The sequence below is a fragment of the Embiotoca jacksoni genome, unplaced genomic scaffold (assembly GCF_022577435.1).
Source record: "Embiotoca jacksoni isolate LCO1_2020_lvr unplaced genomic scaffold, fEmbJac1.0.p SCAF_27, whole genome shotgun sequence".
NCBI lineage: Eukaryota > Metazoa > Chordata > Actinopteri > Embiotocidae > Embiotoca > Embiotoca jacksoni.
The window spans coordinates 3335451-3351514 of NW_027185378.1; the positions used below are offsets into that span (position 1 = coordinate 3335451).

General features: G+C 43.2%; 1 protein-coding gene across 18 annotated transcripts in view; it reads left to right on the forward strand.

Annotated features, from left to right (window-relative positions):
• The window catches only part of mark3a (MAP/microtubule affinity-regulating kinase 3a), a 45313-nt gene that overhangs the window by 26048 nt on the left and 3201 nt on the right, over positions 1 to 16064 (forward strand). For 4 of the 18 annotated variants that reach the window (XM_069160810.1, XM_069160812.1, XM_069160811.1 and 1 more), the window contains exons 11-17: positions 1834 to 1946; positions 2562 to 2709; positions 3670 to 3869; positions 4998 to 5101; positions 5751 to 5927; positions 7949 to 8221; positions 9980 to 10006. In XM_069160810.1, coding sequence (XP_069016911.1) covers positions 1834 to 1946; positions 2562 to 2709; positions 3670 to 3869; positions 4998 to 5101; positions 5751 to 5927; positions 7949 to 8221; positions 9980 to 10006 — 1042 coding nt within the window. Of the gene's footprint in view, positions 1 to 1833; positions 1947 to 2561; positions 2710 to 3669; positions 3870 to 4997; positions 5102 to 5750; positions 5928 to 7948; positions 8222 to 9979; positions 10007 to 14404; positions 14485 to 14690; positions 14739 to 16064 lie in introns of all 18 variants that reach the window. The other 14 variants (XM_069160814.1, XM_069160826.1, XM_069160825.1 and 11 more) reach the window with 9 other exon arrangements.

The window sequence follows — 16064 nt, forward strand, 5'->3', positions numbered from 1 at the left end:
CCTCTTCGTAACGTACAGTTGATTTTAATTTATGTGCGATTTTTACCGTATAGTTAATAATAATAAGAATTTCTTGAAGAGCACAGAGCACTTCTCAAAACTCAAGTTATGGAGCGCCTTACACATGCTGCAAATGAAAAAATAAATCATCGGATTAAAACAACAACAATAACAACCCCAGCAATGTAAGAAAAAAGATTTTAAAAAATTCTAATATTTATAAGGTGGTGGGGAAAACATTGATAAAGCATAATATTGCAATATGTTGCTCGGCAATGTTGCATCGATACGCAGACATTAAGTATCAATATTTAAATTATTTATTATAAATGAGTGCATGCAGCGTTTGATGATGGTTGCACATATTCTTTGACAGGATGAGTCAGTCTGCATGTTTAACGAAGCCGTTGTGCTGCTGTAAAAATTATTGAAGTGAGATGGATAAAAAAAATTTAAAAAAATTAAAAAACGTATTTTGATAAAGGTAGTAAATATATGTTCTTCTCGGCATGATGCAAAATTGCAATTACATCCTACCGTGACTTAAGTATTGGGATAATATTATATTGTTGGGCCTCTGGTGAACGTACAGGCAGTCGGGTGTGAATCTGCTAAAACGGGAGCGACGTGGTCTCATTCCTCTGTTCCACATAAAAGCCGGATTTTTTTTTTTTTTTTTTTTTTTTTTTAAACCTCAATCTTGAAAACGAAAGAGAGTGTGATTACAAGATGATCTCTTTTATCTCCTGCTGAAGTCAAACAGCAGCCCGCTGCTCTGACAGGGTGATTATTGGCAGGAAGCTGGAGCTCATCGCAGGTCACTACGAAGCCGGTGACTCATTTTAACACCTTCCCTCAGAGACCGGCTCTGACGATGTAATCTGCTTAGAGACGATGTTTCAGATAGAAGAGCCCTTTCAAAAATTAATGAGATGGAGAGATGAAAGGATGAAAGCTTTCATGTGATATATGTTGGTGCGCGCGCGCGCGCACACACACACACACACACACACACACACACACAGTTGTCTTTCCTTCACTTCAGAGCACTTTACATCGACTTCATTCATTTTTTAACCGCTACAACTAAAAGCACAGTCTTCTTACCTTGTGGGCACTCACGGTTTGTCAGGTCTTCACGGTGTGTCTGTTTGAACCCATTTGTGTCCTCACATCATGAGCAACGCAAACACGTGCACACACACACACACACACACACGCAGAGATAAATGTTTAAAGCAGGCTGGAGGAGGAAGCGCCGCTCCGCCTCACCTGGCATGCTGCTACAAACGTGAGCTGGGGGTTGGGGGGCTACACGTCAAAGCCAGGCGTGTGTGTGTGCACGTGTATGTCTGTCTATCTTTTGTGAGGACCAGTTTGGGTTTGAGACCTTTGCAGGTTAGAAGCAGGTTCATGTGAAGCTGAGATCAGACCACAAAACCTGAGATCTTAAATCACCAGCGCTGCTGCTGCAACGACACAACAATCTCTCCCGTGTCTTGTTGACATGGTGGTCTTCACACCACAAAGCTTTACAAGAGGCTTTTCATCCTCCCGGAGGTCTGAAATCGATACGCGCACGGCCTCAGTCGAGAGATGAAAACCCAAACGAGAAGCGCTTCTACAGGCATCACGCAGCTTATTAACGATCGCTCACTCTTGTATAAATGTTTTTATCTGTAGCTCAAAGGTTATTATCGTCAACGAACCTCGACTTTTATTTTTTTTACGTTATCAGAATGTTGATAACGTACTGGAAGAAAAGAAGCTTTTTAGTTGCTGAGTATGTGTATGTTTTATTTACCTAATATGAACCTGTTGTTGTTTGTGCAGATGTGATGGTGGGGATGGGCTACAACCTGGAGGGGATCCAGGAGTCTCTGGCCAAGATGAAGTACGACGAGGTCACCGCCACCTACCTGCTGCTCGGCAGGAAGGCCTCTGAGGTACTGACACGAAACCTTTCACATCACAGAGCTTCACCGAGATCAGCTGACATTGGGCTGGAGAGATCTAATTCCCCTTTGATTCACTATTCCTTCCTTCCTTCCTTCCTTCCTTCCTTCCTTCCTTCCTTCTTTCCTCGGGGTTCCTCCTCCAAGTCCAATCTGCACACATGAACGGGATGAAAATTATTTCCTGGTGCAGCTCTTTGAGGTTTTAAATTTTTTATTGGACCCAATGCCTGAAACTTTGATTTTTAGAGAGATAATTGTGAATGAAGTCTTTTTTTCCGCTGGCCGCTACATTAAAGTCCCGTCAGAGCCTCACGCTGCTCCTGTAGGTTTAGTTCCGTTATAAATAAACATGCTGGGGATGAAGGGAAGATTTATTATGTCTGTATTGGACCTTGAAAAGCAGCACACTGACCACAAATACCAGAAAGAGTCAGGAGGTTTTTTTTTATGATGAATATCTGTCCACAGAAATCAGTGGCTCACAACGTCTGCCCTAAATTATACGTCTGCTCTCGACCTCATTATAAATCGTACACCGAAAGATTGCCAACATGTCACATTTTAGATATGTAGAAACTGAAGGGTTTGATGTGTGTTCTTCAGCTGGAGCCCAGCGAGTCGGCCTCCAGCAGCAACCTGTCTCTGGCCAAACCGAGACCCAACAGTGAGCTGAACGGACAGTCGCCCTCCCACCTCAAAGTCCAGAGGAGCGTCTCCTCCAACCACAAACAGAGGCGTTACAGTGAGCAAGGTGAGGAGGCCGTGACGACTCGTTTCCTTCCGTCGCACGTCTTCACTGTTGACAACATGAATACGAAACTACAACAAAGCTCTGCTGCTTCATTGTGAACGCGTCGTCTCTGCTTTCAGCAGTCGGTCTGTTCGTAACGTCCCTGCAGAGCTAAATGAAAGCGGCTCGGCTCAAACTCTGCTTTGCCTCCCCCCCCCCCCCAATAAAGGTTTCTTCTCTGTCAGTAGCTCGTTGTCAGGCTGATAAAAGCAGTTAAATCAAACCAGTCACATGGTGGAGGCACTTTAGCCTTTCGCTTATTTGCACAGCTCAGTGCTGTCCGCTGTGATATAATGCTTTGTCAATAACCTCCGTTTGTCCTGCTTCCTCTCTGTTAGATCTGCAGCTTAAATAGCAACGCCGAAAAACTTTTTTTTACGCTCTGGCTCCAACACGCATTGTTTGCTGGGATTTCATGGACTACAATGGCATTTTCAGACCGTTTTTGTGAGGAGATTTTAGAGTTCACTTACGTTTCATAAGAACGATTTCCCAAACTATCAACATGCTCGAACAGTCACAGAAAACCGCATTTTTGCTTAATTGATTATTACTTAAGAATTTCCTGTTGATGGACTAATAAATGAAAGCACCTCAACTCAAGCCGCACCTCAATTTTGGGTGGGAAAATAGCCTCAAGGTCATTAGCTTGCGTTAAAACATGGATAAAGACAGTTATTTTCAACCATGGACTGAACCTACTTTCTTTAAAAGTACTTGATGTCCTCAGTCTGACACTCGAAGTCAGCGTCACGTTTGTTCTTCTTTGTAAATGTAGGTCATCTCCTTTTAGATACGAGCATTTCGATTTATATTTTGTGTTGCCGGAGGTACAAACAGTATTTTTGAGTCATTCGTCTCATATCTGTCGCTCTCTCACTTCGCTTGCTTTTTTTTTTTTCTCTCACTCGCTCTCCGCAGTCGGTCAGAACGTCCCTCCAGGGATGGCTCATCCGAAGAGGAGTCAGACCACCACGGCGGACAACAGCACAAAGGAGGAAGGCGGAGTCCAGCTCCGTAAGCCCGGCGCTCCGCCCGCCAGCCCCCTGCTGGGCAACGCCAACAACCCCAACAAGGCTGACATCCCCGACCGTAGGAAAGGAGCCACCACTGGCCCGAGTGTGAGTGTTTATTGCGGTTTCTTGGCTGTTTAATCTCCGTCACCATCTCCTGGTGTTGGATTTAACTACTGCATATGTGGAAAAAAAGTGGAATAAAGACTTTATTGTCTCTAGAGGCAGCTGCGCGAAGCGTCCTCGTGATGTCACCTGAGACTGGAAGAAAAAAAAAAAAAAAAAAGGGTTACAAGGAAGTGAGCTTGTTTATCTCTGGTGGTGATTTGATTCGCATTGTGTGGAGGCTGCAGGTTTTATTAAGGAAGAGAATGAGCGGAATAAAAAAATGTTAGAGTTGTTTCCGATGATTCAGTCTCTGAGATCAGGAAATGTTTTTGGACGGATCAGGAATTAATTTCCTCTGTGGCAGAAAAAAACATCGGAAAAATGATTAAACACTTTTTACAGCTGACCAACTCGATAACATTAAGGCCTCAAAAAAAAAACACGATGCACCACTTTATGTAGGAGTCGGTATACATAATATAATTAAATGTCATAAATGTCCAGTCCTATGAAATATGGTCACCGCTTTTTCTACCAGGAAAAAAAAAAAGCATCGTCTCATCTTCTTGCCAGAACCGATTTTCTTCACTCGGACGTTTCCTGCCCACATGTTCACAGCTGCGCTGCTAAATGCATCAGACAAGAACTCTTCCTATAGACTGCTGCGCTGTGCAAACGTTTCGGGCACTAAAAGCAAAGTGAGGGCACTTTAATGCCACGAATAGTTCTCCTCGCTACACTGACTCCATGATGTTGAGATCAGACCATCTGTGGAGAGACTGCTCGTTCTTCTACTTTAAGACTCCGGCTGGAGGATTGGGCTCGTTGTTCTGCAGCGGAATGAGTTTGCAATCAATCAGACGCCTCCTTGAGGTTGATGAAGAAGAATCTAAACATCAAAATTGCCTAAAATGTTCTTTATAAAACATTTAAAAAAAAAAAAAAAATTTAAAAGCAAACACGCGCTCCACGTGTAAAATCTGCCACATTAAATTTCGCTTCGTAAAACGCAGCCCAAGTTTAAACTCATCAGAACTGAGGAACATTGTATGACCTGTTTTTCCCCTTGTTGCTTTTATCACTCCGAAACCAAAAATGTTCTCCTCCTTTGTCTCTCTGCCTCTGCAGAATAACACCGCGTCGGCAGGTATGACCCGAAGGAACACGTATGTCTGCAGCGACAGAAACAACACGGACCGCCTCTCGGTCATTCCCAACGGGAAGGAGAACAGGTGAGACGGGGACGCTCGCTGCCCTCGACCTGCTTTCAGCTCTAAAATATAACGTGTGTGTGTCTCTGTGAGAGCAGAATCTGTCTGTTTTTTGGGGGGTTTTTTTACCTTCTTATCAGTAAAGTGCAGCGTTTTCTTTTTTCATGGTTTTAAGAACCGTTTTTAATGAGATTATTGTCTATTTTTATGCTTCCTGTTATGGAAGCCAGCAGCAAGTATGTTTAATTTAGGATTTTGCGTTGCCAATATGATGGTTTAAATTCTGATTGAGGTTTTTTTTCTTCCTCATTATGACCATGAACGTGATCTAATTCAGGTGTAGTAAATATGAATTTCTGGTCGGCTCACTACAGAAAATATGTGTCATCCTTCCAGAATCACACTGGATGAACGTTTAAGCCCAGATTCTCTCCTTTTTTTTTTCTTTCTTTTTTTTATTGTCGAAAGAAATTCTAAACAGGATCCCCAGAAAAGATGTCCCTTTGTTTTCATTCCCTGATTTTCTTTTTCTGTTCCTTCCTTCTTTCTTGTATTTACTTTCTCGTTCTCTCATCATCTTGTTTCTCATTTCTGTGTTTGTGATTTCGTGGTGAGGGATGGGGTGTTTTCTTTTATTTATTTGATTTTTTTTCCGATGCGGCATGACCAGCATGACTGAGATGGCTTGTGCCACTAGCCCTTCTTCTGCCTTTGCGGCCGCCGCGTTCGGTGCCTCGTCCAGTTCGGTGCGGCTGAGGTATCAAACCGTCGGCCCTTTGTACGCTTGCCAGGCAGGCTGGGCCACGCTGCCTCACTCCTACTACGCTCTGGACTACTGCTCGCCCAAGTAAGACGGCAGGGCCTCCAAACCCCCCTGTCTGTCTCCTCTCATGTGTCAGCCTCTGTTTGGCGCTCGCTAACCCACACATCCAGCCGGCTTCACTCTCTGTAACCCCACAACTAAACCATGGACACCATTTCCTGCAGACAACCGTAAGCAAAGTGTTTTTTTTTTGGTGCCAGAGTCTGAAATTAATGCTCATCAAGACAGGAATGGGTAAAAAATAAAATTAAAAAAATTAAAAAGACCTGAAATTCATTAAATCTAATCACTAATATGCTTCATTCAAAATTATGTCATCCTTCCTGTTTATAAGGTTACTCCATTCACTTCCCAATATTTACACTCGATCTAGTTTGTAATCTGAATAATGCTGACTTCACCTTTTTAGACTTAAACACAAGTTTCAGCTTGGCTAGCAACCAATGAGCAGCTTGTTAATACGGGAACATCGTTCTCCTTCTGTTTGATTATACAGACATTATCAGACAGCATAGACATAGAAAAATTAAAGATTTTAAAATGCATTTGAATTTAAATGACAGCTATTTTTAAAGACTAAGAGGAAACCCAAAAGTATTTACATTAAATCTTGATAATCACATGTATAGCAGAGTTTATATAATACGATTTATGTTTCTGCTTTAAAAAAAAAAATCCTGAAAACAGTATTAGCAGAATAGTTGCAGATTATTTTCTGCCAGCGAACTGATTGCTAAAGTGAGAAATTGTATCAGTTTTAATTTCAGCAAATAAAAATATCCAGAACATAACAAATCGCGTAGGACCGTGACGAGCAATACGTCTCCAAAACAACTTAATATTAAAATATTCTTTAACACTCGGTGTAGCGGATTAAATCCGTACCTGCTTTTGCTGAGTGTTTATTTCAGACACTGCTAAAGGTTGAGGCACAAGTCGAGAAAAATATGGATCCACACACTGAAATCACGCTGCCACGGCTTCGTCAGACTCTGTGTGCGACAATATTTTTCCCAAGTTTCCATCAACCATAAACCAGAGGATCCTCCTGCAGACATTTTGCAGTAACAAACTCTCACAGCTCTGCTCCTGATCTCTCCCACCATCTTCTGCTGTTGAACTTTGACCCCCTGATCTTCTCCGTCCGGATCCCTCACCCGCTCGCCTCCGACTCGACGGCCGAGCTCGCCGGCTCCCCCGCTGTCCCTTCCGACCATCGTCTGTCTCTGTGTAGACTTCTAACAGATCAGGAACACGACTCACTCTCTTCATTGTACACATCAACAGCTTGACATCCGCGGTGGGAAATTAACAGCTGATTGTCTGGTAAACTTTAGCAACAGCTGCTGAATTTTTTTTAATTTTTTTTTAAGACTCTTTAGAAAACTAGAAAAAGATTTGAAGCCCCTGCAGGTTCTTCGTTCCTGGAAGGATTTGGTTGACAAAGATTGCGTCGCAACTGTGTTTTCAGATCAAATATGCAGCCGCCATCACAGACATGCGTAAAATTCACTTTCCTTGTCAACTTTTAGACGTTATTTTTGTCACAACATCTTCCTTGACGGAGCGCTTTTATGGATTCATAGTTCAGATGAGTTGAACTCCTCCTGGCTTTGTCTCATGAGGTTGAACAGCCGCTCTCTCATTAGGAAATAACAGCTCTTCCTCTGCTTTGTCCAGCTTCTGCTTCTGGTCTGACAGCTCTGAGAGACTAAAGGTCACAAGACTGAAACATCTGATGGAACATAATCTTCCCTGTTAAACAGCCGAATCGTACGACCGTGTTAAACTGAATTCCTTTTAATTTCCCACCCTGTTGACGTCCGAACTGCAATATACATTTACTTAAAACCTCATGGCAGTGTTAGAAATCCATGTAGGAATAACAAAGACGGCGGAAATACTCCCGATTTTCCAGTTGGGTTACACGTCCGCACTGAAAAAAACAAAAACAAACGGTGAACCCGTTGAGTCTAAAAAAAAATAAATAAATAAAAAAAAGCCTGCGCGGCTCGTGACTTCTCTCCCTCCTCCGTCCACCGCAGCAGCGTCGCCGTGTCGCCCGGCGGCCAGAGGAACCCGGTGGCGTCGACCCACAGCATCGCCAACGCCACCACGCCCGACCGCCTCCGCTTCCCCCGGGGCACCGCCAGCCGCAGCACCTTCCACGGCGGCCAGCTGCGGGACCGACGCACGGCCACGTACAACGGGCCGCCGGCCTCGCCCACCCTCTCCCACGACGCCACCCCGCTGTCGCAGACCCGCAGCCGCGGAACCAGCAACCTCTTCTCCAAACTCACCTCCAAACTCACCCGCAGGTAGGCGAGGAATCACCTCACACACTCCAGGGAGGCACCACCGGGGGAGGGGGGAGGGAGGGTTGGAGTTTAGCTCTCTTTCTTTTCACTTTGCCGCTTCAATTTACTCTCAAACCATCATGTATTTCCGTGAATGTTGAGGCTGAAACAGAAAGGATAAACTCCAGCCCGGCTCTGTGCCGCATCATCATCTGTGACTCTTGTTTGTTCGGATTAGAAGCCGACTCAACACGGAGCCTCGTAGCGTTAGGATGATTAATTACATGCTGTGGGAACTCTTCACCGTCCTGTACAATGTGATTTATTCTCAAGTCGAAGTTGTTTGTTTATCTGTCGCTGCCTGGTTGCCTGCAAGGGAAACCCAGACCGCTCTGCAGGAGCTGCCGTTTGACCTCTTTTAATCAAATTAGGTATTTTTTAATTTTTTTTAGTTAGCGAGTGAAGTTTCAGGATGTCCCTGAGCCTTTAAAACAACACATCATTTCAGACAATTCAAATTTGATCATTCACTAAAGATGTTCGCTGATCATTGCCCTGTGCAATAATCACGAGGAGATCTTTTCTTGCAGTGCACTTTCTTTAGCATTTCCTATATAATATAAAAGGATACTTAAGACTGCAGCTGGACCTCATGCATCATAAATACTGTCGTAGTGTGGGGGGAGATGGGGAGAGAGGAGGTCTGTATAGTTGCACAATCCCAGCATTCATAAGTCGAATCAAAAAGAAGAGAATACGTTGGGTGAAGCCACACAGAACGGGACACTCAGCCTTCCGGCGATGACGCAACTTTAGTTACCTGATCGACGCCAAAGCTGAATATTCATCATCACGGGTCCAGATTTAGTGCCTTCGTTACCCTCCAGGCTTTTATAGGCTTTCAAAGAGTCTCCAGAGTCGGACGAGGTGAAGCTGATCAGGTAATTGTAGACGTCTGGAGCGTTTTATTACCTGTGAAAAGCACCCGGGGGAACATTTTACCACTCAGTCACGTTTAGCAATGTGGCATTCACTGTCTGCAGAATTAAAGTGTGCTGGCAACTCTGACAGGTTTTATACCTTTTAATTCATGCTGCAATCAAATAGTAACGGCATTAAATCCCGTGGTTGGTCCGACATATGCGACCATCAAACCGGTTTAATGTGGTTCTTTTAGACTGCTTTGGACGAAACTAGAGCAAGACCTGGAGTCCAGCCGCAGCATTTATTATTATTATCAAGTGATTTTAAGTGTAGATTTAAACTATATTTTTACGTTAAACCGGAGGTTCTTTTTCTGATTTATCTATAATGGTGTTTTTGGTGTTATGAGATCCAGTTTCAGTTTGGACATTCAAAACTAAAAAATGTTGGGCTCAGAACAGATAAATCTTACTTCAAATGCATTTAAAGTCCGAATTACTGCACATTTCTTACTGTGAATAATAGATGTTGTGTGTGTGATTAGCTACATTACAGTGGAAACCTTTATCACTCAAATCATATTTGTAATTTCTTTTTTCATAAAAACCTCCCAACAACCGGCAGCCCGGCAGCGACATCACTCCTGCAATGACTGACCTAAAATGAGGGATTTGAAATCATTTGATAATAAATTGAAAGAGAGAAGAAGAAAAAAAAATATAAAAATCTCCCCTTTCACTGTTGATGATTCCAATCACCCCATTTTTGTTCACTCATTCAGACTCCTCATACCCCCCCCCTCCCCTCACTTCTCTTTCACCATTTTCACTGTTTCTTTGTCTGATTCTGTTGTAGAAACATGTCATTCAGGTTTACCAAAAGGTAGGACTCTTGTACTGCCTTTCGCTCTGTGTGCCAAAAAAAAAAATAACGACAACAATCTCATTGTCCAAAAAACTTCCTCTGAAACTCTACGGACACGTGGGGCTGCTGGCACTCAACTAACACCGCTTGGCAGAAAAAAAAGAAGAAAAAAAAACTGGGTGCGTTTACACACACGTGGGTTAAAATCAGATTAATGACATAATTTCATCCATTTATTAAGATGATCTAATTTTATTCTTACAGGAATAGTTTGATTGCATCACCTTGAGCCTTAAAATACGAAGCGGCAACCAGTTAGCTTAGCTTAGCACAAAGACTGTGAATAAAGGGAAGCGGCTAGCCTGGCTCCGTCCGAAGGTAACAAAACCCGCCTACCGGCTCACCTGCAGCTCGCTGGTTACCTCGTTATATCCCGTTTGTTTAATCGCCACGAGATGAAGTGTAACGTTTGCAGGTCTTCCTTTTCTTTCTTTTTTTTTTGCCATCCAGCCTGTTTATTTGATCCGTTTAGCTCAAACTCATGATAAAGCAATAATTCGCCCTTCGTGAAGGTGGTCGTGCTAATTTCTTTGTTTTTAGAGATGTTTTGAAGGACGTAGTTTGTGGAGCTTTTGAGCTACGTTATTCAAAATGATCTATTATATATAATAATAATATTATAACCTTTTATGAAGGGAAAATGTAATACAGGACTGTTGTGTTTGACCTTGTTAGGTCGGACTGATCTGAGGCTCGGTGAAGGAAGAGGTCGATGTGACACCTGGAAAACCTTAAAGCTGTTTAGTTTGCATGTTAGCTGCGATGCTAACTTTAGCACGGGGAGGAATCAGCTGGTTAACCCTCCAGCTAACATTTAAGCCAGCTGCCTCCTCAGTTTTTGGGGCCCGCGGAGCTTGTTTATAACCGTCCGTTTGCGAGCGAGCCGGCAGCGTGACTTCAGACTCCTGCCGATCAATCTGGAAGACTTCCTGTCGTCACACGGCTGCTGTCGGCTTTCCAAATGTTGGAGCCAATTCTGATGCTACGAAGAGTCTTTTTCCAGGTTTGAAAGTTTTCCAGCCGCTCCTCTTCCGATTATTGTGGTAAACCAGGAAGTCGTCATTGAGGGTCAGCAAACGGCTCTCGGTTTCTACGCGTTAGATCTGAAGGAGGTGATGGTGGAGGCTTTGAACAGGTCTGAGCTGAATATTGAATGTTGCCACATACTTTTGCTCCTGAGTCATTAGTAACGTAACACGACTCCCTCAATGAGTGCTGGTAGGCAGATCTTGTTACCTTTAAATAGGAGTGACTCAGTGATATTTCCCAAAATGTCAAACTATTCCTTTAAGAGGGGTGTGATGCTGCAAGAATCAGTCAACAACAAACAGACAAATATAGTTATTAATATTTTAAAGGTCTATTGACTCCGATTTGAGGCTTTTCAACCGCTGATTTTGCATTAATCGGGTTGTAACGGGTGTTTCCGTGTGTGTGTGTAAACGTACTCGGTCTGGTTGTGGTTGGTCTGCGTGGACGGAGGCTGATTGGGAGAGCAGACCGGACTCCTCGAACAATCAGTCCATTAACCAACAGCAACAAACGAAGCAGCTTGCCACTAATCGATCGCCAACGCATGCATGAGGTCGCTGCTTCCAGCTGCCATTTGATTGTGGGTTGTTTTCTCACCACAACGATCGTTAATGATGCTTTTAAAACATTATTCTGACACATTATCCACCTTAAAGCTGTTATATATATTTTTTTAACTCTCACTTCGGCCCGGCAGGAAGAAGTTTTGTCTCGTTTCTGAGCCGGTCAGAGCTGGGGAAAAAAACAACACAGATTTGTGTCTTTTTGTTTTTTAAATACAGTCTTGTATCAGACTTGGTTTATCTTCCAGGGGTGGTGAATGTTTTGTCGGGCATTTCATTAGAGGCACTTTGCAGCCACAGGAACTGAAGTTTAAAGTAAATATCTTCCTGAAAGGCCCGTCGGTCGATTACTCTTTTGTCTTTTTTGTGAGGTTTTTTTTTTTGGGGCTCCAGCGATTCATTTTGAGCTGCTGTGCAAATCGACCAAATAAAAAAAAAAAACGCTTTATTTGTCTGAAATCCTTTTCTATTGGTTTATAAACCATAAATACTAACATGTTGACCATCTTTTTTTTAAACTTAAAAACTTGTTGGACAGAAAATTTGCAGGAGAAATATAAATGAGATCATATACAAAACATAACTAACTTTTGAAGCATGTAATGCAGTAAAAACACCAGAAACCGCATTTTGGCCCAAATATAATATTTCTTTTTTGGGGATATTTGAGGTCAATACATTTATGTAACCACAAAATCTGACATTTATTTTTGACTGAAGCGAGCGCCGTCGTAAACGCAGCTCCCTCGGAGAGCGTTGCATAACGGTTTATTTGCAGCATTAATGTCGCCAGTCGAGTGCCATTCTTCAGGTCTGTTTGTCTCGTCTTTTACTCCTGAATCTCCGGCGGCTCGTGCATCATGTTCTTCTCACTGAATTTCATTTCTTGCAGGTGAAAATTTGCCAAACGGGGACTGAATTGTTTGTCAAACAAACAAAACGCAACAACAACAAAAAAAAAAAACTACCGGTGATACAAAATGTCCTGAGAAGGATTTGTGAGTTTACTGCCAGAGGAAATTGTTTGGACGATCTGTGGGTTTCACTTTTAGGATTTAAGGGACGGACTTCCGCTTTCATTTTGAAGAGGAAAGGCTTCGAGGACGCTCTGTTTGTATCTCAGACGAGTGTTTTGTCTCTTCGGGACGTTTTGTTTCATACGCAGCTCCAAGAAATAATCTTGTATTCACTTACGGTACTTAGTAAGTTTATCTACAGCTGCCTTTGAGTCACTCGCTCTAAAAAGAAGTTCCCTCTTGTTACTGTCGTGTGTTCTCTGAAGTTTGTTTTCATTTTACTGCCGCCGAACAAAAATACTTGAGTGCTCGTCCTCATGTTCCTTATGAAGAAAGACTCCGATATTTATGGCACAAATACTTTCAGTTCAGTCTTGGTGGGTTTTTATAATTTCTATATATATATTTTTTTTTAATTTATTTATTTTTTTTACAAAAGGCGGCTGTGAATCACTGAATTCTTTTGAAACGAGTAAGAAGCTGCGGTCGAGAAGAACTTGACCCTGGAGTGATCGTCAGCTCAGAACAACGGAGGATGTTTGTGGCCTGAAGAGGCTCACGGCGCCCTCTGGTGGCTGATTTGTAGACTTCATCGTCTGGAGCTAGGTTGAGCTCTGGTGTCATCACCGTCCCTCCATCTCACTCTCGGCGCTTCACTTTGGTTTTTTTGTGTTTGTCCTCATTTTCTCTGGAGACCCTAAACTCTCAAGATGTTGTGAAAGGTGATCGGACAAGTCAAAAATACAACTGATAACATCATTTAATTACATTATGATATTAGTTAAATAAACTGAATGCAGTGCAAGAAATATTAAGTGCCTTCATTTTCCTGTGAACTTTGAGCTACAGCTGCAACGTCCATTTATTTCATTATAAATGTACCTGCTGATTATTTTCCTTATTATTTATTTGGTTTATTAAAGTCAAATAAAATCTGTGAGCAGTAGAAAATGTTAATTACAGTTGGCCAGAACAGTGACCTCTTCACTTAAAAAATATATATATTAAGCTTACTGGCTTAAAAAAAAACACCTTTATTGAGACACTAATGATCCAAATTTATTTTTGATCAGCTTTCCGTCAATTAACAAACCGATGAATCAACATATTCACGGCCCTCCAGAAGATGTTTCCTTCCGATTTTGATAATAAATGAATTTGATTTTAGCGCCACGTACAGCTTAGAGTTTTTACTTATCCGTCGATATATTATCTTTTGTGCCGATATTCATGGTCCACAGAGGATAAACCTCAACGATGTTGGTCTGTCACTGATTTGAACCTAGACGGGGGAAAAAAGGAATTTTAAATACATTAACATTAAACGTAACTTGGGTTTAGTGCCGAGTCGCCGGTGTTAGCGTGCTAACAATACAATAGAGAGCCGTGAGCGACGTTTCTTCGTGGAAGCCGCTTCAGTCATTTAACCAACAATATTACTTGCGTGTTTATTCCGTTCCATTTTGACTCGTCCGATGACCTCTCGCGACGTTTCGTCAGCTTTGGGCCGCCGTACATTTCTGCTGAAAACTTCCCGTCACATCTTGCGACTTTTAATGACTTTTTTGTTGTTGTTGTCACGTTCCTCCTCCTCCTCTTCCTCCTCCTCCTCCTCCTCAGGACGTTTTAGGTTCAGTCACCTCCCAACTTCACTCCACTCCTCACAGTTTGTGTGCTTTTTTTGTCTTCCTTACCTTCCTGTGTCCTTTAACCTTGACCTCTTGCTGCTCTTCCTCTCTGCCTAGGGTCAGTATTGACCCGGCCAAACGGCAGGCGGCCAAAACAGGGCCTGCAAACCCTTCTACCCAGGGAGGAAAGACCCTTAGTAAGTCTTCTGCCCTCCGGTCTCTTATCAGCCTTTCCTTCCTTCCTTCTCATCATCCTTCCATGTTTTGTTTTCTTCTTCTTCTTCTTCTTTTGGCCTGTCCTCAACGCCATACATTCAGATATATTCTTTCCCTCTCTCTTTTCTTGTCATGTGTCCACGGAGATTTTCCGCCCGTATCCTCAGATTCACGTTTTGTCTTTCAGATTCAGGAGCGGAAGATATAGAGAGTTGTAGGAAGATGAAGATCTAGAGTAAGGGGCTGTTTCAATCCCTCAATCTCTCCCCCTTCCCCCTCTCTGAGACAAAAGTGTCAGACCCCCTCCCCTCCTCCTCCTCCTCCCCCTCCCTGCCTCACCTCCCCCCTTCGGTCTTGTGTGACTTTTCACAGCCTCTGTGGCCGACCCGGGACCTGCTGTCAGTCCTGTCTGCTCACTCGTCCTCTTGTTGTCGGGAGTCTGGAGTCTCTTCCTCCTCCACCCGTCCTGTTTTTCTGTCCTGCAGGCTGCAGTGCATGCTGGGAGCCTGACGCAACACACACCCGTCCTGTCAGAGGAGCAGAGAGATTACCGAGCTCGCGATCTAATCGCGGGTCACTTTACTCGGGACACTTTTCCTGTCCGTAGTGATTCGAGGGGTTCTGCAGGCCTCGGCGAGCGTTAGTCTGTCTGCTGAACTGTTTTACTTTCAATTTTAAACACTGAGAAATAAAGAGAGAGAGGATGAGCACTGATTTCCCCCCCCTCCCCCCCCCCTTTAAAAAAATAAATAAATAAACTACTGATGTGCTAGATTAAGACATCTCTTGCAGGCGTGACTCTGAGTCAGCGATGCGGATTAAAGTCCTCTCGCTGTAGATGTACTTTATTAAATCTCCCCAGGTTTTTGGACAGAATGATCACGGTAGGAACATCGTGTCTAAAAGAACAGCGCCGCCGGAAAAACCAAAAAGCAGAAAGTAAAGTGGACTTCTGTTGAGCTGTTGAACGTGTTGCTGCTGTCCAGTCGTCGGGACGAACTGTTGTCGAGGCCGAGCTTCATGTCGCAGTTTTCCGAGTGTCTGTGTTTATATGCGTGTGTCCTGCTACACCAGCACACGCACACACACACGCACACACACACACACACACACACACACACGGCTTCTTCATCAGATTCCTGAATATTTGCCGTCTTTATATGATTGGATCGTTTTTTTGTTTTTTTTTATATATAGCTGCCAGTGTTGAGATTTAAGTGAGATGATCAGATCACATGACGATGATTAACTTTAATTAACATTAATAAAGTTTTACACATTTCAGTCCAATATTTGCCCAATACAATCATTGTTTTAGTCTGTTCTGTTCGTTCAAAGGAGGATTTAGTGGCATCTAGTGGTGAGGATGCAGATTGCAACCAATTTAACATCCCTCACCTCAGCCAGAGCGTTTTGGGGAACGGAAAGAAGTTGGTGTTGGAGAGCGAAGCTCAGAACAACTCGCCCGTCTCGATGCCTTTTTCAAAGCGGTGGTCACGTAACGTGTTGAACTCGGGTGCTGATGTTGATCAGGCGTAATGTAACTTTTGATTACTTCCTC